We start from the raw sequence: 21,527 nt of genomic DNA on the forward strand, positions 1-21,527 counted from the left end.
CACTGCCGCCGCGAGTCCTCGATGTTTTGCTCAAGCAACAATTCAAGGGAATGGGCCGAGGCAATGGGGAAGTCTAAAAATGCCAAGCCCCTGACGCATGAGGAGATTTGGGACGATTCGGCTCTGGTCCAATCTTGGGATGAGGCTGTCGAGGAATACCAGGTGAGCCGCCCAATCATCATCACGTGATCTATATCTAACATGCGACTCGCAGCTCTATCACAGCATCCACGCCAAAGGGGAAAATGTCGAAGACATCTTGAGAGAGGCTCAGGAGACAGGAATTGCAGAAGAAGTTGACGCCATGGAAGAAGGAGGCGAAGGTATTGCAGAAGACGATGCCATGGAGGCTGAGAATTCGATGATTCCTAATGAAGCAGCCACAGACCCCGTTTCCCAGGTATGCCACTTGAATATGTTAACTTGAACTATCTGATTGCAATAGCTAACTCTTATAATGCCTCTTAGTCGGAAGCTGTTCCTCCCCAAAGTTATGCTGCGCAGGAGCCAGCTCCCGCCGCTGCCCCAGGGCCTGGGGTTCCCACAGGAGCCATGCCAACGCTGCACCCAGCTCTTTCACAGGGTACGCACTGCCATTAAGCTCCTTTTGTGGATGTAACTGACAGGTAGCTTTCCAGTTCAAGATGAAGAGTTGAAGAACCTCATGATGGCCTGGTACTTTGCTGGTTACTATACAGGGATCTACGAAGGCAAACAGCAGGCGAACAAGAGCAAGAACACATGAGCGCGCCATGCTTGCCCTAATGATTTGACCCAAGCTACTACTCAATTACGACATGGTGCGATATTGGCAGTACATTTTTGCAGACTAGTGCTTGGTATTCAAGACAGGCTTGATAAATGAACTTAATTGACAATTTGTTGAATTCAATCATGCCGAAATTCCCATATAAAGAACCTGACCCAAAGCTCTGTTCGCCATCAAACAACTCCCGAGACTATTGCATGATACAGGTGGATCTTCATGAAACTCCGACCCATACATATCTGCTCCGTCCACCGATTTCATGACAACGGGACCAGCATATATCCCCTTTGCAATATACCATTCGAGCAACCAGGGCTCAATGATTTACAGGGAACCACCAGTGCCACCCAGAAGCCCACCAACGATGGGAAGCTTACCCAGGGCGTTGGGCTTGGACGAAGCCTTGCTCGTGTGTGTCGGGGTAGGAGTAGCGAACTTGCCAGAAGTGGGCTTCTTCTGGGTACGGGAAGGTCCACCAGTCTGGGTGGGTTTCTTGTCGCCATCATCTTTCTTCTCGTCTCCCATAGCAGAAGCCTCGGTCGAAGCCTGGTTGGTCTTGGTGGTGTCGCGGGTGTCCAGACCTTCCATCATCTTAGGGGCCGACTATTTTCAACTTCATTAGCATAGCACTGGTGAGCCAGGGATTTGAAATACGAACCTCCATCGAGTCAGCCGTAGTATCGAGCGCGGAGCCTTGCTCGTTACGCTTGGTGGGCAGCGACATGGCCAGGGCGGCCAGCACGAGGAAGACAGCGAGGAACGACAAGTTGAAGCGGGCCATTTTGAAGAATGGTGTATTTTATGTTCTGATACAGAGAAAGATTTAGATCGAGAAGGAAAAAATCGTATGTTCAGACGGTCGTGTATCCAAACGAGTGTCGATGGGCGTAAATCTCCAAGAAAATGAACGGAGGTTTCTCTTCAGCCAGGACACGAAGTATTTTAGAAGGATATGCAAGTCCCAGGTTTTACAGCAAGTTATGTGAGATTTATATCTAACCCTTGAAAGCAGGCCCCTAGAGGGAGAGAATGGGGGCACAGGGGGTGTGTTAGGGCAAGACGAGGGATTATGACGTGGGCACTCGCGTCTTCGCGAGGCATCCAGACTACAATTTCCATAAACTACCTTTTTTTTTTTTTTTTAACACTCGGTGGGTGGTGCAAGAAGGTCACTGTCTGTTTAAAGAGTCCTCGATGCTAAACGGAGGCATGCGCCTAACTCAGCGCCACCATGATATCCATTTCGAGCGGCCAATGATCTACAATTGTCTCAAGCAAGGGGAGTAAACATCAGTCTGGTGGGGATTTGGGGTGGATGGGACTACATTCCAAAGTAACAAGTTTGGAGTTGTAATTGTTGCATATCCATACTTGTTGTCCTTGATCGACAGTCCATCTCCCCTTGGAGACTTCGTGGTTATGGTTCGGGACAAGAAATTCTCAAGCCCCAGAGAAGCATTTCTTTGCTTTGGTAGAGACCGTTCATTATTGAAGAGTCGGAACCTCGACCGAATTGCAACGAGTGACAAGCGCTTTGGGCAATGAAGTCGGCCTTGTCCAGCTACGATGACATCAGATGGCGTTCCCTGGCTATCTACATTCCACAAGATTGGAAAAGGTCGTCTGATCTGAGGTTCAATGGTGACCGTGGCAAAAGAAAGATGACTTGATTCAATGGCTCTCTATAACACAAGTATGTATCTCCCTACATTTGACACGCACAGCTCCATCGGGTGAGGAGGGGACGCAACACGTGGGAGTTTTCAGAAAGACTTGGTCCAACTGCAAGATCTTGCTATCGGCACGATTTTGACCTCGAATATCATTGAGCACTGACGGACGAGACTTCGAAAATGCCAGGGATGGTACTACAGTGTACCAATGAGGTACTACGAGTTTGTGAGTTTCGATCCTATGTTAGTGTCCAATTGCCGTGATAGCATAGCACATGAGGGCTGAGAGCAAAAGATGCGAGCTGGAATCCAAGCATTGATGGCTCCATGACCCGACTAGGGAAACAATCCACCCAGGTGAGCACGCGCCAAGTCATGCTGAAATTGACGAGAGAACTCGAGACACAAGCCTTTTCTCTCCACATTCCACCAATTGCACATTCTTGTGTTTTGAGTGTGTGCTCAAAAGCGAACCCGACAACCTCGCGCTGGTCGAGCCAGATGGCAGGGGTCGGGATTAGAACGAGCATGCATCGTTCTAGGTCTCTTGTCTTAAATTTGCGGATGGAATGAGAGCAGGTCTTGGATGGTAGGTCCAAGACCATCCATCGACAAGGGTATGGAGACCGTGAAGTAAGTGAAGAAAAGAAAGAGAAGGAGCCGAAGGGCCGCGGGAGGAAAATTTGTTTCGACAGTAGCGTGTATTATGTCATCTCATCACGTGAATATATCGGGGCCTTGGTCCACCTGAGCAAGGTGTTCCCGGACTCCTACTCAACCGCATCTTCATCTCAAAGTTATTTTCCATGCAATGATCTATATATAAGACTCTTGTTCCAAATCCATAAATTTCGTTTTTATACATTTTTCAGCGCAATTGCTATAACATCTTAATTATTTCAAGCCAGGCTTTTCCCGAAGAACTCGGCCAGCTTGGCTCCGGCTTCATCAACCTGGTCATACAAATCCGCATGTGTGAGCCCATCCACGACAAACAGTTCCTTTGGATCCCTGGCATTCTGTACACCCTCCTCACTGTACCACATGGTGGCCGCTTTGGGCCCAGTAATCATCAACAAGGGCCTCGGACTAATCAAGTAGTTGTGGGCAAACGCATCAAAGTTGGCCATGATATCCCAGCTTCGCGGCAGACAAGCGTTGGTCGCCCGCGGGTGGTGTGCCCGCGGTGTGCGGTAGTACATCATCAGATCACGGAAGGACTCGGGGAACTGCGCGGAGCATCCTCGGGCTTGTTGGGGAGCATATGGACGATGGAGACCTTCTCGCCGCCGACGTCACTGTTGCGGTCCTTCCCGGCCGCTTCAAGCTGGGTCTGGAGGATATCCATGATGGATGAGTCCTGGTCGAATCCTCTGCGGGCCATCGTGCCGACGCAGACTGCGGCCGAGGTGGCGACTGCCTTGATACGGCGGTCAGTTTGCGCAGCGAAGGGAGCGTAACCGCCCGAAGCGCAGATACCCAGCACACCGATCTTGTCGCTGTTGACATCCTTGCGGCTGATCAGGTAGGTCACGGCGCATTTAATGTCCTGACGCGTTGGCCGGGGTCTTCTAGATCCCGGGGCTCGCCTTCGGATTCGCCTTGGTAGGCGGCATCGTAGGCCAGGCAGATGAACCCAGCCTGAGAGAGCACGCGGGCGTAGTTGGCTGGGGACTACTCTTTAATTGAGGTCCATGGGTGGCAGATGATGACGGCAGCACCAGAGCGATTTGGCGAGTTGGGGGTTGGGTGGTAGAGATGAGCCGCAAGCTTGAGGTTGCGGGAAAGAAAAGTAGCATTCTCGGGAAAGGACATGCTGTAGGATGTGTGAATGATGAATATATATTTATGGCGTGGCTTGAAACTTCCTCACTGGCCTTCTAAGGACACTCTTTTATACCCCGCGAAGACCCCCGACAGCTCCGAAATTCTTCGGACTCTGGCGAGCTCATCGGGAGCTGCGGTGGGGTATAACATCAGTGCAGAATAGAGATTACTCCGCACGTAAGTGATCAACTAAATGATTGTAATTCGGTATGAGAAAAGTGCGTTTGAAGTCTAGTGAACGTAAATTCATATACTTCTTGACCTATGCTCGTAGCTTGTTGTACAGCCTGTCAGTTGTCTGTCAGATCGCATGTCTCGAATGAGCTTGACTTTTTGGTTTAAAGAAAGATAAGCTACCTTAAGAAAGCTTGCTACTACACCCTGATTACCGAGATTATCGTATTGCTTTTTAAAAACTAAAAATAAAAATAAGTAGAACAAAGGCGAAAGAGAAAGAGAGATCTATAAATTGTTGATGCCCCAGGCATGAAGCAACTCCACTTGCAGTGTGAATGATTCGCCGCCGTCGGGCGATATCAAACATGCCTTGATCCATGCCCAGGGCATTATACCCACACAATGAGGCGGAAAGCACAAAGATCCCTGAACCAAATAATCTTCTTCTGTGGGGTTTTATTCCTGATCCTCTACTTGAACCGTCCCCAGACGCCAGACCCAATCTTCGCATGGACGAAGATCCGCTACAAGACCGGCTCAGCGACGCTCCCCGAGGCACGGGGGAGCTGTCCAGGCCTAACTGAAACCAGCAAACCAGCCCTGGTGGTGTCGCGCGTGGCCACAGATGGCGATGCCCGCTGGCTAGACGCGCTGAGCCAGCGCTACCATCTCTGCGTGTACCGGGTCGATGAGCCCATCAACCCGAACTCGGACCATCTCCAAGTGCCCGCGAACCGGGGCCACGAGGCCATGGCCTACCTCACATTTTTAATTGACAACCATGCACATATACCCGCAGCGGGAGCGGTGTTTGTGCACGGCTCGCGCTGGGCGTGGCACAACGACGCACCCGACTACGACAACGCGGCCTTGCTAGCCACGCTCGATATCCCGCGCGCCCTCGCGCCCTCGGGATATCACAACCTCCGCTGCGACTGGAGCACCAGCACATGTGTACCCTCTGCGCCGGCGCAGGGGAGTTTAGAGATGCGGCTCCAGTCGGCCGTCGCGCCGTGGAGTGCCCGCGCAGCATCCGACACCGCCCTCCCCTCTGCGCTGGCTGCCATCTTTGGCGGAGACGCAGATGACTACCGTGCTGCCCAGGCCAGTGGCCGACTACTTCTGGGTCGGGGCGAGGCAGTGCGCTCGCAGTGCTGCGCGCAGTTTGTGGTTTCGCGCGACCGCATCTGGCAACATACGCGCGACGAATACGTCGCTCTGCGCCAGTGGCTCCTCGATGGAGGTGACAGTAATTTGGCACCGCGCTCACGAAACCGCAAGGTCGCGCCTCGCGATGACAAGGCTGCCGGTCGCATTTTGTCGTACCTGTGGCATATCCTCTTTGCGCCGCATACTGCTGATGGCGGGATCGATTTGGAGCAGTTGAATCGCGATGCTTGTCCACATGCGGGGGACTGCTATTGCCGCTTATACGGGCGCTGTAATCTGCCCTGCTCAAGGGGTAATTGTGCGGGACAGTATCGTGTTCCGCCTTATTACAGACTGCCGGATGACTGGGCGGCGACGCATTCGTGATTTCTGTTGGGAGGTCAATGTATATATGACAATCAACCAGCTCTATAAAAGTAAAATGTACGTCTAATGCCAGTGCTTTCGACAACCATTAGACAATTCTCACTTCGGATCGAGAATGGAATCAAGTGAAGGATGTTCATTCAGGCTATACACTATATACATATTCCCAGACCCTGTCGCATCACTGCCTAGAACCGGGCGAGAACCCGCTCCGACGTATCGCCCACAGCCCACTCACTGCTGTGCTTCTTACTCAAAACCGACTTGGCCTGCTCAGCCGTGAAGCCCCGGGCCTCGACAGCAGGATTGTAGCCCAAGCCAGTGGCCTTGGCGACCACATCCGACGGCACAGCGGCGGCAACCTTTCCATCAGCGCGCTTGTACACAGTCACGACAACGGCACCACCAAGACCAAGGTTATGCTGCAGGGCAGCAGCAGTACCATCCATCAAACGGTTGTTGGCCCAGCCGCGCAGGTGCCAAACCAGCTCCGCGCACTGGGCAAGACCCGTCGCACCCAGCGGGTGGCCCTTGGAAATAAGACCGCCGGACGGGTTAATGACCATCTTCCCGCCGTAGGTGATGTCGCCGCGGCGGACCATCTCATGGGCCTTGCCGGGGTCACTCAATTCGAGGGCGTCGATGGTGATCATCTCGTTGGCCGAGAAGCAGTCGTGCAGCTCGCACACCTTGATGTCCTCGATCTTCACGCCGGCCTCGGCGACGGCCGTGCGGCACGCGTGCCGCGACATCCCGAATCCCATCAGGTCGATCGAGCTGCGGTTGTAGACCTGGTCGGTGTCGGTGGCGAGGGTTTGGCCCGCGATCAGGATGGCGTGTTCCTTCAGGTGCGGGCGCGCATCCAAGAACTCCTGGGAGACAACTACCGCGGCGGCACCGCCGTCCGAGGTCGGGCAGCATTGCAGCTTGGTGAGCGGCTCGTGAATCATCGGCGCGTTCAGCACCTGCTCCAGTGAGTACTCGGTCTGGAATTGCGAGTAGGGGTTGCGTTTGGAGTGCTCGTGATTAACCCGAGCGATCTCGGCAAAGTCCTCGTTCTTGGCTCCGTACCTGCCATCGTGTTAACATCATCAACCGCCAGGGGAAATCAACAAGAGATACGACTGATCATACTTCTCGATATATTCTCGGCCGGCATTTCCAAACATCTGCGCTGCTCCCGGAGCGTTGGTAATCCCCCGGGTCTCGGCCATCATCATGCCGAACAGGCCTGTCGGGTTGGTGCGGTCGTTGTACATGGACTGCAAGCTGCCAGGATTCATCTTCTCGAATCCAACCACCAGCACACAATCGGCAGCACCATGAGACACCAGGGTTCGGCCCATGGCAAGGCCTGTTGACCCAGTCGAGCAGTTGTTGTTGACATTATAAATGGGGATGTTGGTGAGGCCGAACTGGTAGAAGACCCGCTGGCCGCAGGTGCTGTCGCCATAGACGTAGCAGGCCACCCCCTGGTCGACATCGTCGTAGTTGATCTTGGCATCCAGCATGGCTTTGATTCCGGCCTCATAGCCGAGCTCATTGTAGTCGACCTTGCCTCGGGGCTTGATGAACTTGGTCATGCCGACGCCCAGGACATAGGCCGGACCTGCTTGTTTTTTACCCATGGTGTATGTGTTTTGCGATACAGAGATAATAGAAAAAAAAAAAGACAAATCCAAGAACAGGCGACGTTGAGTCAAGGAGCGAGCGAGCTGATATAAAAGTGGAGAGCTTACGAGCGTGAAATTGCGGGGAGCGACCGAGGTCCCGAGGGAGTCGGCACAATGCATAACTTTTCTTACTCTATCCATATACACTGATTTTAAGAACAAGATGCCGCAATGATAATTTCTGCCTTTGGTCTCTTTCTTTCCATGTGAGCCCTCAATTACCGAGTCTCACGTGGAATGTCTCTATAGTAATGCTGCGCTCGCAACACTTGCCATGTCTGCATCATACAATCCCCCCCCCACATTCTTGACTTGCATAGAGGTATGAGCCTGATGATCATTCTGAAGGATATTTTTTAGGATACAGGGTATGAAGAGATAGAGATGGATCTCAACACTTATATGTTAGGGAACAAGGTAGACATCCAGGAATATATTATTCCCCAGTTGACAGTCCTGTTGGAGACAGTAGAAACAGTGTACCATCAGATTGAACTGATCTACAAGCCATTGACTCGCAGAATGTCTGGAATTTGCCTATGTCTGACCAGGATATTTTATATTCCATTCCACCATTATTGGCCTGTTGGGTCCGCCCGGAGGACTGTCTTCCTTCAGAGCACTAGAAGATCGCCGTGACCCATGGTCGCCTGCTAAATCAGTTAATCAGTGAACCGGGGAAGTTGATTCATGAAAGGCGGGAAAAACGCAGTCTGTCAAAACAGTGCGACCGGGGGGATTTGTTCCACGTATAATCGACGCCGGCGATCTGTAGCGTAATGCAACAAACGGGTTAATTTCAGTGGGCAACTGCAGTTGCAGGTGTCAGGGAAAATCGCCAAACAGTGAGGATTCTCCACTCGGTTCACGAAGACGTACGTCACTTGGTTTCGCCCTAAACCCATTCAAGGGTTCTGCAAAGCTCGGCCCACATGCCGCTTTACTTCTTCTCATCTTCTCATCTCTGGTCGATTGACCTCTGTCTAGCTGTGACCTTCCTGGGGTTGTTGTATTAGTGAGTCTTTGTGGTGTTCGCTTCGCTGCCTTGGCTGGTGCTGGCTTCGACTCTTATTCAAGTGGGTCAGGGGAGTCAACGATGAACCGACGCTAATGACCGATGCCTCTGGACAGCTCCGATCATCTGTAATACTCCATTGTTGCCAAAAGAACACTCTTGGCCACACTCCCTTGATGATCTGAGACTGTGGATGTCAGGAAACCAGCATTGAGACCATCCAATCCCTCCAACGTCGCGGATTCGGTGCCTTGGCCCATCGCGGGGTTCATCCACTTGCCACTATCGCCCTCCCCTTCCTGTTCGCTTCGGATAAAATCTCCTGGAATTACCTCCAGGTCTTCAGAAGAGACTCCTGTGTTGCTCGAGCCAGGTTGATGGATATTTGTGGGACGCCGAACGGTCTACTCGAATGCTGAGAGACCGCTTTGCGTTCCATAGGGTTCCCCAGCCTGCCACTAAAGACGACATCGCCTCCCCTATCACACCCATTGCCTCCAATGGAAACCCTCCAGGGATGACTATTGACAAATCTTCTGAACATGCACCCTTCCCTCCAGCAAATTCCCAAACCACTCCTGCCATTATGCCGAATCGCAATGCCTGGACTATGGATGATGCCACTCGCAACCGACTCTTGAAGAAATATAAAACCCAGGTGGCCTCGGCGACGTCGACTGTGTGTGCGACGCTGGCGGTGGTAGGTGCTCTATCCGCGGGAACAGTTGGGCCTGGAAGTTGGCATGATTGAGCTCTCTTCCCTGGGAGTGACATGCTAATGAAACTGTATTACTTGACAGACCCCTCTGGAGAATGTCAAAACGCGCATGCAAACGTAAGTACCCAGACCTTTACTTCCCATCTTATGGCTCTGTGCTGATGCATCGAAATTTAGACACAACTTTAGGAATATTTTCCAGTGTATCCGCTACTTGTGGCGCACCGAGGGCCCTCGTGGATACGTGGCGGGTATATCCTCATATCTCCCGTGAATCTTTGCAGACTGGAGTATTGACATATACAAACTCACAGGTGCCCTTCCACCTCTGGCGAGTGTCACAGCCGTCCGAGTAGTCAACTTCACGACATACAATGCCGCCAAACATGCCATTTCCGATTCCATCCAGCGCATTACGGGCGAATCCCCGCTGGATGAGTACAATAAACCGGGTAGCACCCCGACGGCGACGATGCTCTTGACTTTTACCGGTGCGGGTCTGTTGGCGGGCCTGGTGACTTCACCGCTTGCGTGTAAGGCCGACTCGACCCTTGTTCAATGCTGCAGAAACCTAATTGCTTATCAACGATGAACCAGGCCCGTTTGAACTGGCCAAGAATGTCGTTCAGACTTCTGTCTTGGTGTCCAATCGCGCTCAAGCTGCCCCGGATGCCGCCCGGGATCTCTCACTGCGCCGCAAGCCCCGTCTCGGCACCATCGAGGCGATCCGACAAATCATTAAGCGTCACGGCTTTCGAGGTCTGTACACCGGCTTCCGTCTGCATGCCATGCGCGACACGGTGGGCTCGGCGCTGTACTTCAGCGTGTATGAAACCGTGAAGCAGATGGCCGCTAGGGAGCTGGGGTCGGATAAGTCCCCGTTTGGGGCGCCTATGATTGCCGGCGCTATCTGTAGCACTGTCCCTTGGTTCTGTGTATGTGATCTGGACGGCGACCTGAATTGACATGAGACAACTAACATCTAAACTTCCAGACCTATCCCTTGGACACACGCAAGACCCGTGCGCAGAGTGTCCTCCTTGGCAAGTCCAAGGAGATTGGCGAGGCCTCGGTAGCCGTGGCCAAGTCTAGCATGTATAAAGGGCTGTCCATTATTCTCATCCGGACCGGAGTCAACAACATGATTTTACTCAGCATCTTTGAATACATTAAGATGCGGATCAATGAACTGCCAGACTAATTCTGGATCGGGAGGGCAAGGGTAGCTCTGGATATTCATTTCTTCATCTCTTGCATTTTGTGTTGACCGCCATGTTTCTTTGATCCACGTACATACCTGGATGGGCTTGAAGCTCGTCATCCGCAAATATCAGACTGGTGATTAGGGTTTAGTTGTAACTGAATGGAAGCTTGACATGGAAAGAGTCCAAGGAAGAGGTTGAACAAGTTAAAGGTAGTAAAGGCTGTAAGTAGAAGTTTTGCGATGCCTCAGGCCAGTCCCACGTCATGGAGTTGCCCGGTGGGGTCGAGCAACTTTCGCGTCAACAAAGCACTCGTCTTTTATTCCGGCCACTCTCTCACAACTGACAATGGCATCGTGAGTACCCTGGTCCGATTCTCGTGGTAGTCATCATCGCCCACTAACCTGGCGCCCCGTATCTTTATTCTAGCAATATCCTCCAGCTCCCGTTCCGCCGTTCTCACACCGTCTCGCTGTCGGATGCCATCACACAGTACATTTCTTCCAAATATGACCAGCGCCCGGATATGTTCGCGGATGACCTGATGATCATCGACCGTTTACGAACTGAGGCCATCAACGTGAAAGAGCCCCACGTCAGTGGGATCAGTCGATTGGTTACGTATGCGGCGCAGCTTAAATGGCTGGGAGGAAAATTCCCGATTGATGTGCGCCGACCTCCCTTGGTCCCGGACGAGTCCGTTTGCGATGAAAATTAACGATCGATGTGTCGCAGGTGGGGGTCGATTTCTCATGGTACCCGGCCTTTGGGTTCAATACTTCGCGGCCAGGTAGGCTTGCATATTCTTCGAGGTTGGCTCCGCATGACGTTGCACATCTGCTAACCATACAATAGTCTCGCAAAATAATCTGCGCTTCGAACTCGCAAACGTCCTCTTTAATCTTGCGGTCCTATACTCTCAACTGGCATTCGCGGTCAACCGGACTACCGCAGATGGACTCAAGCAGGCCTGCAACTACTGCTGCCAAGCGGCGGGCATCCTCAACCATCTGCGATCTGATATCCTCCCGGATCTCCGTACATCACCACCGGAAGATATGGACGAAATGACACTACAGAGCTTAGAACAGCTTTTGCTGGCGCAGGGTCAAGAGTGCTTTTGGCAAAAGGCCGTAAAGGACGGATTGAAGGATGCCTCGATTGCGCGACTGGCAGCCAAGGTCTCTGATTTTTACGGAGATGCAGGAGACTTTGCCGTTAAGTCGAATTCTATCAGTACTGATTGGATCCATCATATGACCGCAAAACACCATCACTTCGCGGCTGCCGCACAGTACCGGCAGTCACTTGATTGTCTAGAGAAGCGCAAATATGGCGAGGAGGTAGCGCGGTTACGCGACAGCCTGAACTGCGTCAATGAAGGTCTCAAGGAGTCAAGATGGATCAACCGGACGGTACTCGGTGATCTGAACGGGCTCAAGAGTCGCGTCACGGATGATCTTAAGCGCTCCGAGAAGGATAACGATGTCATCTACCTGAACCCTGTTCCACCCAAGTCCGAGCTCAAGACTATCGACCGTGCCAGCATGGTTGCAGCCAAAGCGCCCTCGCAAGTTACTGATGCAATTTCCATGCTTGGAGATAATGGTGCGTTGGGCCAGCCGCTATTTGCGAAATTGGTGCCGTACGCGGTCCATATTGCTGCCAGTATTTACTCTGACCGTCGGGATCGACTGGTCAATGAGTCTCTTATCGGGGAGCTGGAGTCGATGACGGATAGGCTACGGGAGTATGTGCCAAACGAACTGCTTCGTTTTAAAAAAATTATGAGTTTGTCGCTGACTTTCTCAGTCTGCTAACATCGATTAACTTGCCCGGATCTCTCCAAGCGCTCGAAAAGCCACTGGGACTTCCTCCCGCACTCGTATCTCATGCCGAGGAGATGCGCCAGCAAGATGGGCTGAACCGGTTGCGGCGGTCTGTCGAAGACACGGCCAAGGTGAAATCCAACGACCGATCGGTTTATAGTGAAGGTGTCGAACTGCTTGCAGCCGAGAAGGCCGAGGACAACGCCGCACGCCGTAAATACGGCACCGATCGTTGGACGCGCGAGACGTCCGAGGCCGCTGCGCCAAAGATCTATACCAGCTCTACTGAGATCAATGGCTACTTCACGTCTGCGCAAAGCAGCGACGATCTCGTGGAGCGAAAGCTGCGGGATTCAGAGGCGGTATTCCGGGTTCTCACAGGGACCAACCGGGATTTGGAGTCATATGTGCCAAGCAGTCGAAGAGCTGCTATTCCACCCGAAGTTGAGCGCGAATCCATACGGCTGCGGAGCTGCTTGAGTGAGGTTAACCGAATGGAAAACCGGCGACGGCGGCGAATTCAGACGTGGAAGGACAAGGCTCGTGCGGATGATATCCGTATGTTTTTCTCCGGGACTTTTCCTGTTAGGATATCAGATGCACTAATGATTTTCATTTAGACTCGGTTCTTCTGAAGGAAACTGCTCGACTCGAGCGAGAATTTCCTATGCAACCCATCCAGGCAAGCCAGTTTGAAGATTTGTTTGAGGAGCAACTCCGGCTGTATGATTCGGATCGGGATACGCTGGAACAGGAGCGCAACGACCAAGAACAGATTTCGATGCAGGTTCGCGAGGCCAACCTTGCTTTCACGCGAGCACACAAGGGCGACGCATCCACCAAAGAGCGAGAAACGGCACTGCAAGACCTGGAGAATGGTTACTTGAAATACAAGGAGATCCTTTCCAACCTCGACGTAGGACGGAAATTCTACAATGATCTTGCCAAGATCGTGGGACGGTTCCGCGACGATGCGAAGGCGTTTGTGCACCAGCGGCGAATGGACGCGAGTCAATTGGAAGCGTATGTCTTCATCATACCCTAGGAGACGCGGCCAACTTTTGTCGTGCAGCTACTGATACTGTTAATAGAGACATCTCCAACGTCACCGCCATGGCCTCCCTGCGCATTTCCCAGCCTCGTCTCCGCCAGCAATCCCACCACCCCCGTCGCCGTATTCAGCCACCCCCTCCCTCGCAGCCGTCATCCCAACCCCCTCCACCTGTTCATGCTCATCGGCCATCAGAGTCGGATGTCCCTCTGACTGCACCCCAGCCCAAACGTGCACCGATAGCGCCACCCGCCGTCTCCACACCCGGTATGTGGACCCCAGAAATGGGGATCCGTTTTGGCTCTGCTGGTGCACCCCCAGGTGCCAATCCGGGGCCAAGTACTGGAGCGGGATCGGGCCAGCCTAATCGAAGCACGCAGCCCGGGACATGGGATCCCAGTCAGGGAGTGCGGTTTTCTTGATTCAGTTTGGTAGACCTGGATGTATCGCATACATGGTACATATTTGGTTGCATATACCCTTGTTGCATATACTCTGGGGTTCCATTGTAAGAGAAGAGCAGATTCCTTGGCTCATGCATGATATACAAGCCTAGCAATGAAATTTCAACGTCGCTTTCCCCCGTCCACTTTATTCTTCTTTGCATCGCAACCACTAGATCTTTTCCCAACTGCCTGGGTCAGTTTGATATCACAAGTTGTGCTGTATTTCCTACAGTGAGTTTGGACACCACGGAGAAGCTACCCTACAAACTCGGGTTTCCCCCTCTATACTAGAAAAAAGCTTTTCTAAAAATATAAGCTTCCTGGTATTTTGCCCTAGATATTATTCTGGAAATTAGACACCCAGTCGAAGGGGGGGGGCGCCGCCTCGCCCCCGCCCCAAAGTTAGCCGTTTTGCTGAGGACTATGACCCTGATTCTTTTGCGCTAGGATTTAGATGACCCCCGAGCTCATACATAATTCACATTTCGGTGTGCCAATAGCCCAAAAAATGCTGTGCTCCGATTAATACCCTATGGCGCAGAAAGTCGTTGACTTCAACGCAGACATGATTAGAGCAACAATCGCTCACGTAAGAGCAATCGTTACCCAATCCTGGAATGAAAAAGTTCCCTGTTAGTTTCTTCGAGATGTCCACATAAGAAGAAAGAGTAGTTAAGGACCTACCGGCGCAGGCACGAGCCGACATGGCCATAGCGAGGATCGTGACAATAGAGAGGAGCTTCATCTTGGATCGAGTCTCGTGGATAGAATCAAGGATAAAGGAGATGGAGAGTAGTTTTTAAGTAATAAAGAAGTGGATGGAAGGTAAGAATGTCGAAGATTCACCCATTATTTATATATTCCCAGTAAGCTTCGAAAAGATGTACATAGGATGATATGATGGTGGTGTATAACTTTCAGAGTTTGAACAAGTCACTCTCGTGGTTTATAGTAGTCCTGCATAGAGCCCAAATTTGGGTTCTTGGGCACACAGTGGGCCAGATCGATGGGCTGATCAGCTCGGGTTCGGCCTTAACCCTAACTTGGTGGATTGACTCAACAGCGGTCTTCTTTTGTCAAGTATGTAGGTTCCTATGACTCAAGGGCTGCTTTCAAGGATGCACTTTCAAAGAAAAAAGGTGACACCCCCTTCTCCCCTATCGGGAGTAATATCTATATCCGTATATCTATCGTCTTCAAAACCCATGCTCCGCAGGGACAAGTAACCATCCACTCTATAGAGGCTTTGACCTCGGTTGATCCGGCGTAACTCCATTGACAGTGGCCTTGGCCATGCCATTCACACTGCCATGGGCAGAACCATTACCGACGAGCAAGTGTTTTTCTTTCTCCATCTTGCGTTCCATTTCGAGCTCCGATTCGTCTTCTTCGGACCGGTCATCCTTTTTCTCGCCGTGGACGAAAAGTCGCCACGCGCTGCGCAGTAGACAGTATAACCAGAAGAGGTTTAGAGACTGGAGGACAGCCAGGAGAGTGAAAGTGATGATGTTCGAGATCCAGCATTTGTATTGCTGAGTCTCCCAATTCAGCTCGTAGGGACCCACGGTTCGGAAATCGGTCAGAAGCGAGTAAAGGATATGCAGATTGAGGTAGTGGCGAAGGTAGATCCAGGCTCCCACCGAGATAGCATAGAATGGAATGACGAGGTCTGTGCCCATATAATGCAGAGATTTCGACACCTACACAAAATAGAGAATGAGCATAAGGTAACTTCCTAGAAGAAAAAGCGAGGAAGGAAGAAAATGACTTACGGCAAGGAAGAAATCACTGAGATCATGGGTTATATACACTCCAATGCCCATATACGTGAAGTGAAACCGGTAGCTCAAGGAAATAAGAACCAAGGTCACGATATGATGTGCCACCAGCTCCTTGAAGTCCTTGCGGGGTTTTTCCATGCCCAGCAACATTACCAGAGCCTGCTGCGCCCAATATGCCGCCTGAAACAAGTAGTAAAACTTGAACGCCGCCTCGTGGGTTTTGTGCGGGAAGAATTCGTACATGCCCCGCGTGTTGAAGTACCAGACCGGGGTTTGGCGCATCACGTAGATCCCCGCGGAGCCCATAATTCCAAAGTAGATGGCCGTGTACATCTGCTCCATATAGCGCAGTTGCTTGCCGCGGGTCTTGATGCAGATCTGCGCGAGGGGCCGCAGGATCTGCTGCATGATAAACTCGCGCGTGAATGTCAAGACGATCGTATAGAAAACCACAAAGGCGATATCCCAGAGGCCTTTGCCATATTGACGAGGGGCGGTGGGGTCGGTATCGAAATCGGGCGGCGATTGCTCGTAGGAGAGGAAAATGAAATGGTGCACGATATTGGATTCGGTTGGATCAAGGGCATAGAAGGCAAAAAATGCAACCAGGATGGCCAGAGGAACGGCCCAGGTGTATTTCGTGGCGATGTATTTCAAGCGACGCGAAAAGGACCGGGACTTTCGGCGATTGAGGAGCTTGTTCGGGCCCGCGTGGCCATTGGAACCGAACGCATTGGTGTCTTTGTTGGCGCCGTTGAACTTTCTCTGGCGCGTAGTGCGATCTGTCGAGGGCAATTGATCCACCAAGGTGCTCAGGGGCGCGGGTCCAGGCGCAACCATTGTTCTCAATTTCCCTGGCTCCTGGGTAGTGACAGAGAGAAAAAGGATAGTCTCACGCGAGATAAACGCGTTCGGCTCCAAGAAGTCAGCCCCCCTGTCCACAGCGTCGTGAATTGCGTCTCACAGCCCTGGCTTTTGTACATTTGTGGTTAGTTTGGTCAAGGCTCGCATGCGACGTGGGGCCCACTGAAGTGCACAATTGGAGAATCGGATCGGAGAAAAGGCCCATATTTTCGGGAAATGCGATATATGAGCATCATTTGGAGCGCAAATATTCAAGAAGAGAAGATTGAAACATAAGTCCCAGCCTGGTCTCGCAATGAACAGTGATGAATCGGAAGCGAAGATTGACCCACAGTTTGAAGCATCGCAAGGCTGATCAACATGGAAAGCAACCGTTGAGGTGCCTGGATTCTGCCCTTACCAGCTCGTCTGCCAAAGTGTGATACCTTCGTACCTCTCCCTCTTCAACACAGACAGCTACCATTATATATCTGCCTTCTCCGCTTATGCTCTTCATCCACAGCTGTTCTTTCCCGTCCTCTGTCACTAACAAACACTTTTGCAGACCCTCGGATAAAACTGACCTCGAGCTCGAATTGAGACAGCATTAGATTATCCTCCTGTGGCATGCACCCGATCCGCCTATTGAAATTCAATACTAAAAAAGAATTGATCAATTTCATATTGCTTGAAGAGAACAATACCGCTCCGAACTAAATATCGAGCCGAGGCAACGTATGTTTGAACACGTTGGCGGGATCAAACTCCCTTTTCAACTCCAGCAGCCTTTCGAAACGGTCCCCATAGATTTTCTTCAAGTCCACATCTTCTTTCGGGGTCAGGGAAATGTAAGTTCCTTCCATGAGACCTTCGGTCTTCTTGATACACTCAGCGAACTGATTCACCCATGTCTTTCCCTCATCAGCAACCTCAGGCGTGGCAGTCAACCCAGAGATTTCTACCAGTTGATGTGGCTTTCGGTTCGCAAAGACGCCCGGCAAAGACTGCCCTTTGACGGAAGGCCCATACAGATAGTGGAGGCAAATCAGCGCTCCTGTCGGGGGCATCGTCTCGGCGTATTTGGCCAAAATCTCGATCGTTGACTTAGATACGCTCAGCCCGGCAAGATTCACCGTCTGGAAATTGCCCGCATACACTTTGGATGGAACCACCGACGAGACCTCGCTGACATATTCCATCAATGAAGTCGTTTTTATGGTAGACATCATCACGGGCGCCAGACTCGAGATCTTCTCTTGCCATTCTTTCGACTGGTCGCTAGAGGAACCAAACCAGGCAAAACACACCCCAAAAACATTTCCAACGTCGGGGATGTTCACCTCGATTGGCTGAAGATCGAGATTGTCGGGGACGGGGGTGGTTTCATGGAGCCGGGTCAAGTTGGTCAACGCCGTGGTGACTGTGGTGGACAGGCTCTTCGGGTCGAACACAATCATACCCGCTTGCATCTGCGAGCTCAGTGGTTAGCCCATGACCGTGTCGACATGGCATAAACGATTCCCTGAGAAGGGTTCACATACCTCCTGCGCCGGATACAGTTTAATTCTAAGTTCGACCACGATGCCCAAACTCCCACCTCCGCCCCGGAGACCCTCCAGCAATCTCTCATTAGCATCAACCACCTCTCCCGAGGCATTGACAACCTTCGCCCCGAAGATCTGATCGACGCCGAGTCCCAGGGTCGTCGCCAGGGGCCCATACCCACCCAATGTAGCCCAGCCCATGTACCCCACGTTACCTACCGATGCTGTCGGGGTCATCAGGCCATGCGGTGTCAAATCTTCTAGAAGCTTGTTGCAGAGGATACCACCGCCAATCCGGGCAGTTTCTTTCGACGAGTCGACATCGACGTAGTTGATGTCCCGCATATCGATCTGCAGGATATCCGGCTGTGTGGACCGGCCGTGGACATCATGGCCACCGGTGCGGACAACAAACTGGGTGTCAGTGGCGACGCAGTGCTTGACGAGAGCGGCCACATCATCTGCGGTTTGAGGGCGTGCAATCGCCGATGGATTGTACGAAAGAGTGCGAAAGGCGGTTTTGACCGACCCGAACTCTGGGGATGTCGGGGTATAGTGCTTGATGGAGGGGTTTTGTTTCAAGAATTCCACAAATGAAGTCGTCGCCATGTTGATGCAACTCGAAAGTTTTTGATGTTGCTTGTCAAGGGGAAAAGAGGTTTGAATCAATTGAAGTCTTCATGTACAATGCCCAGGGCGAGCGCAGCTTTATATCGGATGGCCCCCATACGCGCTGATCGGCATTCAGCCTTGGGGCGATGCAACGCCTTAATTGCCAAATGTGATTATAAGCTGCCCGTGGAATGACTTTTGGTTTTTTTCCCCGTAGGATTTTCTACATGACCAAATTCTTACCACAAAACAGAAGTCAATGTATAGATTCTCTGAGTGCATGGATTGTCAGCAGTGTGGAATTGACTAGTTTGGGTGCAGTCGAAGACAGGATATATTATTCTTAATATAAAACGGCGGCTGATCGGATCACCAGTGATTGGGATGATCGTCGCGATGACTATCAGACTGACGTAGAACTATGGCCCCCACCCTGAGCCAGGGTGTTTCAGCCCCATCGGTTGATCGGAGCACCACATTCTGACTGGATGAAACGCATTTGCTACGTTATTACTCCATTGAGATTAGCTCCATGACGTACTGTGAATTTCTTGTGGAGATTTTCGGATCGAGGTCCAAGCCAAGATATTATTATGCCCGACCCTTTCTCGGTCTCTCTGCCGTCGGCATGATAATGATCGGACTAATGGCATGCAAGTGAATGGTGCTCTAATGCCAATCATAAGTCTGTGACCATAGGTCATTCAGCGTCGCTCAAAGGCAGTCATCAATAAGAGTCACCCAAAACGCTATGGCGTGGTGTATATTAGCATGATCGACCATTGGTTGAAAGAGGCATCTTCAGCATGATGACCGTTGTAAAGATAGGATTCCTCGTCAGATACTCAAAAGGCTTCAGCTAAACTCTGTGAATTATTTAATCTATCAGGCATTGCCAAGGTGGTTATTCGTGAGCCCAAGAGTAAACTTGGATAGGCAATCGAGTCGAGGTGACAACAATACTAATTTAATTCAGAGGCATCTTGTTCCAATGTAAAAATGAGAAATGAACATTTTTCAAAGTGAATTTTTAGGATTACTTTATATCTTCTTATGTGCTTCTCATTTGAAATGACTGGTCTTTCGTGGTCTTGATAATTCGGTGGCCAAGTAAAGAAGGGACTCAGTATACCACGCAAGCGTCAGACCAGAGATTTGATTGCAAAGACAAATTGCTTAACACACTCTAACCGTGCGACAATATTTTTTATATTGGAGCAGGGGAAACTCCACTTTCAACCCAATTTGACTTTTTATTTTGGACGCGCTAGTTGATCGGATCGTCGAGATTTACTTCTCATCCCATCCACCTTGGAGTTGATATCTGTGCTGGATATAAAAGCCACTGTATTTATCTTTTTGCATGGATCGAAGATATCCGTTGTTGAACAGTCCTTCCAATCAATTTCGCATAGAAACAGTCGCAGTCAACGATCGGGCTTGAGTGGATCAAATAAGCTCAGAATTTACCTAATTGTTTCCGAGCCGCTTGGGGTCACTTGGAGTCTCTGTGTCACGTCTTAACTTGGCTATTCTTATTATTCACCATTTCTCTTTGGCGTCGAGATTTCCTTTACCTAACAATGTGGGATGTGGGCGCTTTGGAGTCAATCCTTCGGGTTGGTCTTTAAGGCTTCTACTGCGCCCTCTTTCCTGCCCATATCCCAAGTTTTCTCAACTATTCTCAAGAATCTAATCCACCAACTCGCTCGCCGTAATGGTCCGTAACATCCATATCGCCGTTCTCGATGTCGACATCCCAGCACGCAGGCTCTACGAAGCCCGCGGACTGTGCAGTGCACACTTCCGCGACATCCTGCAAGAGACGGCATCCGCGCTGAACAAAACCGATCTCGCCAATAATAACCCCATTAATATCTCTGTCACTCCCTACGATATTCGCGGAGGACATTACCCAGATTTCCGCCAAATGCGCGGCCACCCGATCCAACAACAATGCCTCGTGGCCTCGCCTATCGACGCCGTCCTGATCACCGGCGGCTCACCGGGCGTCTACGAAATGGCCCACTCGCCGTGGATGCAAGTCCTGCAAAAGTTTGTCAAAACCGTCTACGATGAATACCCGCAAGTGCGCATGCTGGGAACATGCTTCGGCCACCAGCTCATCTCCCACGCCCTGGTCCGCGACCCCGAAGACCCCGTCCGAGATGTGTACGTGGAGAAATGCCCTCTCGGCAGAGAAGTCGGGATCTACACCGTTCAACTCGAACAGAATTTCATCCAGTCATTCCCCACAGCCCTCAACCACCTCGCGGAGGGCCAGTTGCGCATCCAAATGTTCCATGGCGACCGGGTGATGGCCGTGGAGAAAGGCAATGCCGTGACGCTGAGCAGCGCGCCGCCGGTATCGTTGCCCGCGCCGTGGATTAATGTAGGCAGCACACCTATCTGCCCGATTCAAGGACTGTACCATCCCGGGAGGGTGTTGACTGTCCAGGGCCACTATGAGATGGATGCATTTGGAATGAAGAAAATGTGTGTGGAGTCTGCGCCGCAGATGGGATGGAAAGAGTCGAAACTTGCGGTGTTCTTGGAGCAGGTTGGGCCTGACTTGAAGGAAAGGCAGGACGACGCCAAGTGTTTTGCGTCGGCGGTGGTTTGCTTTTTGGCTGGCATTGAGCAAGGCGCATAAAGCGCATAGATATAATACACCCAATAGACAAAAGTGGAGACTTGAATTGACCCAGGTCGTCTGAGCTGGTAAACCGGGAATCCTGTGCGGATTGATGTTGCGGCGACAGTTTGGTGGATTGGCAAGGATGGATTCACCAAAGGCAGCAAGAACTGAGTTGCAGACAAGATGCACTAAA

General features: G+C 51.4%; 10 protein-coding genes across 10 annotated transcripts; 5 read left to right on the top strand and 5 right to left on the bottom strand.

Annotated features, from left to right (window-relative positions):
- Positions 1-21: 21 nt before the first annotated feature.
- Positions 22-745, top strand: NUU61_009734 (uncharacterized protein; the record flags this gene model as incomplete). Its single annotated transcript, XM_056660259.1, has 4 exons — positions 22-162; positions 215-400; positions 469-583; positions 639-745. 4 exons carry the CDS (start codon positions 22-24, stop codon positions 743-745), a joined length of 549 nt encoding a protein of 182 aa, XP_056506757.1.
- A 348-nt stretch (positions 746-1,093) lies between these two features.
- NUU61_009735 (uncharacterized protein) lies at positions 1,094-1,550 on the bottom strand (the record flags this gene model as incomplete). Its single annotated transcript, XM_056660260.1, has 2 exons — positions 1,094-1,372; positions 1,428-1,550. 2 exons carry the CDS (start codon positions 1,548-1,550, stop codon positions 1,094-1,096), a joined length of 402 nt encoding a protein of 133 aa, XP_056506758.1.
- Positions 1,551-3,341: 1,791 nt separating this feature from the next.
- NUU61_009736 (alpha/beta hydrolase) lies at positions 3,342-4,257 on the bottom strand (the record flags this gene model as incomplete). The annotated part of the gene is made up of 3 exons (XM_056660261.1): positions 3,342-3,671; positions 3,713-4,013; positions 4,121-4,257. 3 exons carry the CDS (start codon positions 4,255-4,257, stop codon positions 3,342-3,344), a joined length of 768 nt encoding a protein of 255 aa, XP_056506759.1.
- Positions 4,258-4,848: 591 nt separating this feature from the next.
- On the top strand, positions 4,849-5,982 carry NUU61_009737 (DUF3431 domain-containing protein; the record flags this gene model as incomplete). Its single annotated transcript, XM_056660262.1, has 1 exon — positions 4,849-5,982. The coding sequence occupies one exon, from the start codon at positions 4,849-4,851 to the stop codon at positions 5,980-5,982; it is 1,134 nt and encodes a 377-aa protein (XP_056506760.1).
- A 188-nt stretch (positions 5,983-6,170) lies between these two features.
- On the bottom strand, positions 6,171-7,610 carry NUU61_009738 (putative sterol carrier protein; the record flags this gene model as incomplete). Its single annotated transcript, XM_056660263.1, has 2 exons — positions 6,171-7,053; positions 7,117-7,610. 2 exons carry the CDS (start codon positions 7,608-7,610, stop codon positions 6,171-6,173), a joined length of 1,377 nt encoding a protein of 458 aa, XP_056506761.1.
- A 1,502-nt stretch (positions 7,611-9,112) lies between these two features.
- Positions 9,113-10,589, top strand: NUU61_009739 (putative mitochondrial carrier protein; the record flags this gene model as incomplete). Its single annotated transcript, XM_056660264.1, has 6 exons — positions 9,113-9,370; positions 9,471-9,505; positions 9,566-9,639; positions 9,703-9,921; positions 9,986-10,323; positions 10,383-10,589. Coding segments are annotated over 6 exons (1,131 nt in total), but the record flags the coding sequence as incomplete, so codon positions are not given.
- A 349-nt stretch (positions 10,590-10,938) lies between these two features.
- On the top strand, positions 10,939-13,892 carry NUU61_009740 (putative pH signal transduction protein PalA; the record flags this gene model as incomplete). Its single annotated transcript, XM_056660265.1, has 7 exons — positions 10,939-10,946; positions 11,020-11,257; positions 11,326-11,380; positions 11,446-12,340; positions 12,403-12,977; positions 13,040-13,442; positions 13,511-13,892. 7 exons carry the CDS (start codon positions 10,939-10,941, stop codon positions 13,890-13,892), a joined length of 2,556 nt encoding a protein of 851 aa, XP_056506763.1.
- A 1,259-nt stretch (positions 13,893-15,151) lies between these two features.
- On the bottom strand, positions 15,152-16,537 carry NUU61_009741 (uncharacterized protein; the record flags this gene model as incomplete). The annotated part of the gene is made up of 2 exons (XM_056660266.1): positions 15,152-15,616; positions 15,689-16,537. The coding sequence occupies 2 exons, from the start codon at positions 16,535-16,537 to the stop codon at positions 15,152-15,154; spliced, it is 1,314 nt and encodes a 437-aa protein (XP_056506764.1).
- A 716-nt stretch (positions 16,538-17,253) lies between these two features.
- NUU61_009742 (FAD-dependent oxidoreductase) lies at positions 17,254-18,693 on the bottom strand (the record flags this gene model as incomplete). Its single annotated transcript, XM_056660267.1, has 2 exons — positions 17,254-18,009; positions 18,082-18,693. 2 exons carry the CDS (start codon positions 18,691-18,693, stop codon positions 17,254-17,256), a joined length of 1,368 nt encoding a protein of 455 aa, XP_056506765.1.
- Positions 18,694-20,413: 1,720 nt separating this feature from the next.
- NUU61_009743 (uncharacterized protein) lies at positions 20,414-21,349 on the top strand (the record flags this gene model as incomplete). The annotated part of the gene is made up of 1 exon (XM_056660268.1): positions 20,414-21,349. One exon carries the CDS (start codon positions 20,414-20,416, stop codon positions 21,347-21,349), a length of 936 nt encoding a protein of 311 aa, XP_056506766.1.
- Between the last annotated feature and the right edge of the window lie 178 nt (positions 21,350-21,527).

This window comes from Penicillium alfredii (genome assembly GCF_028826965.1).
Source record: "Penicillium alfredii strain IBT 34128 chromosome Unknown utg000012l_segment0_segment0, whole genome shotgun sequence".
In the NCBI taxonomy this organism is placed as follows: domain Eukaryota; kingdom Fungi; phylum Ascomycota; class Eurotiomycetes; order Eurotiales; family Aspergillaceae; genus Penicillium; species Penicillium alfredii.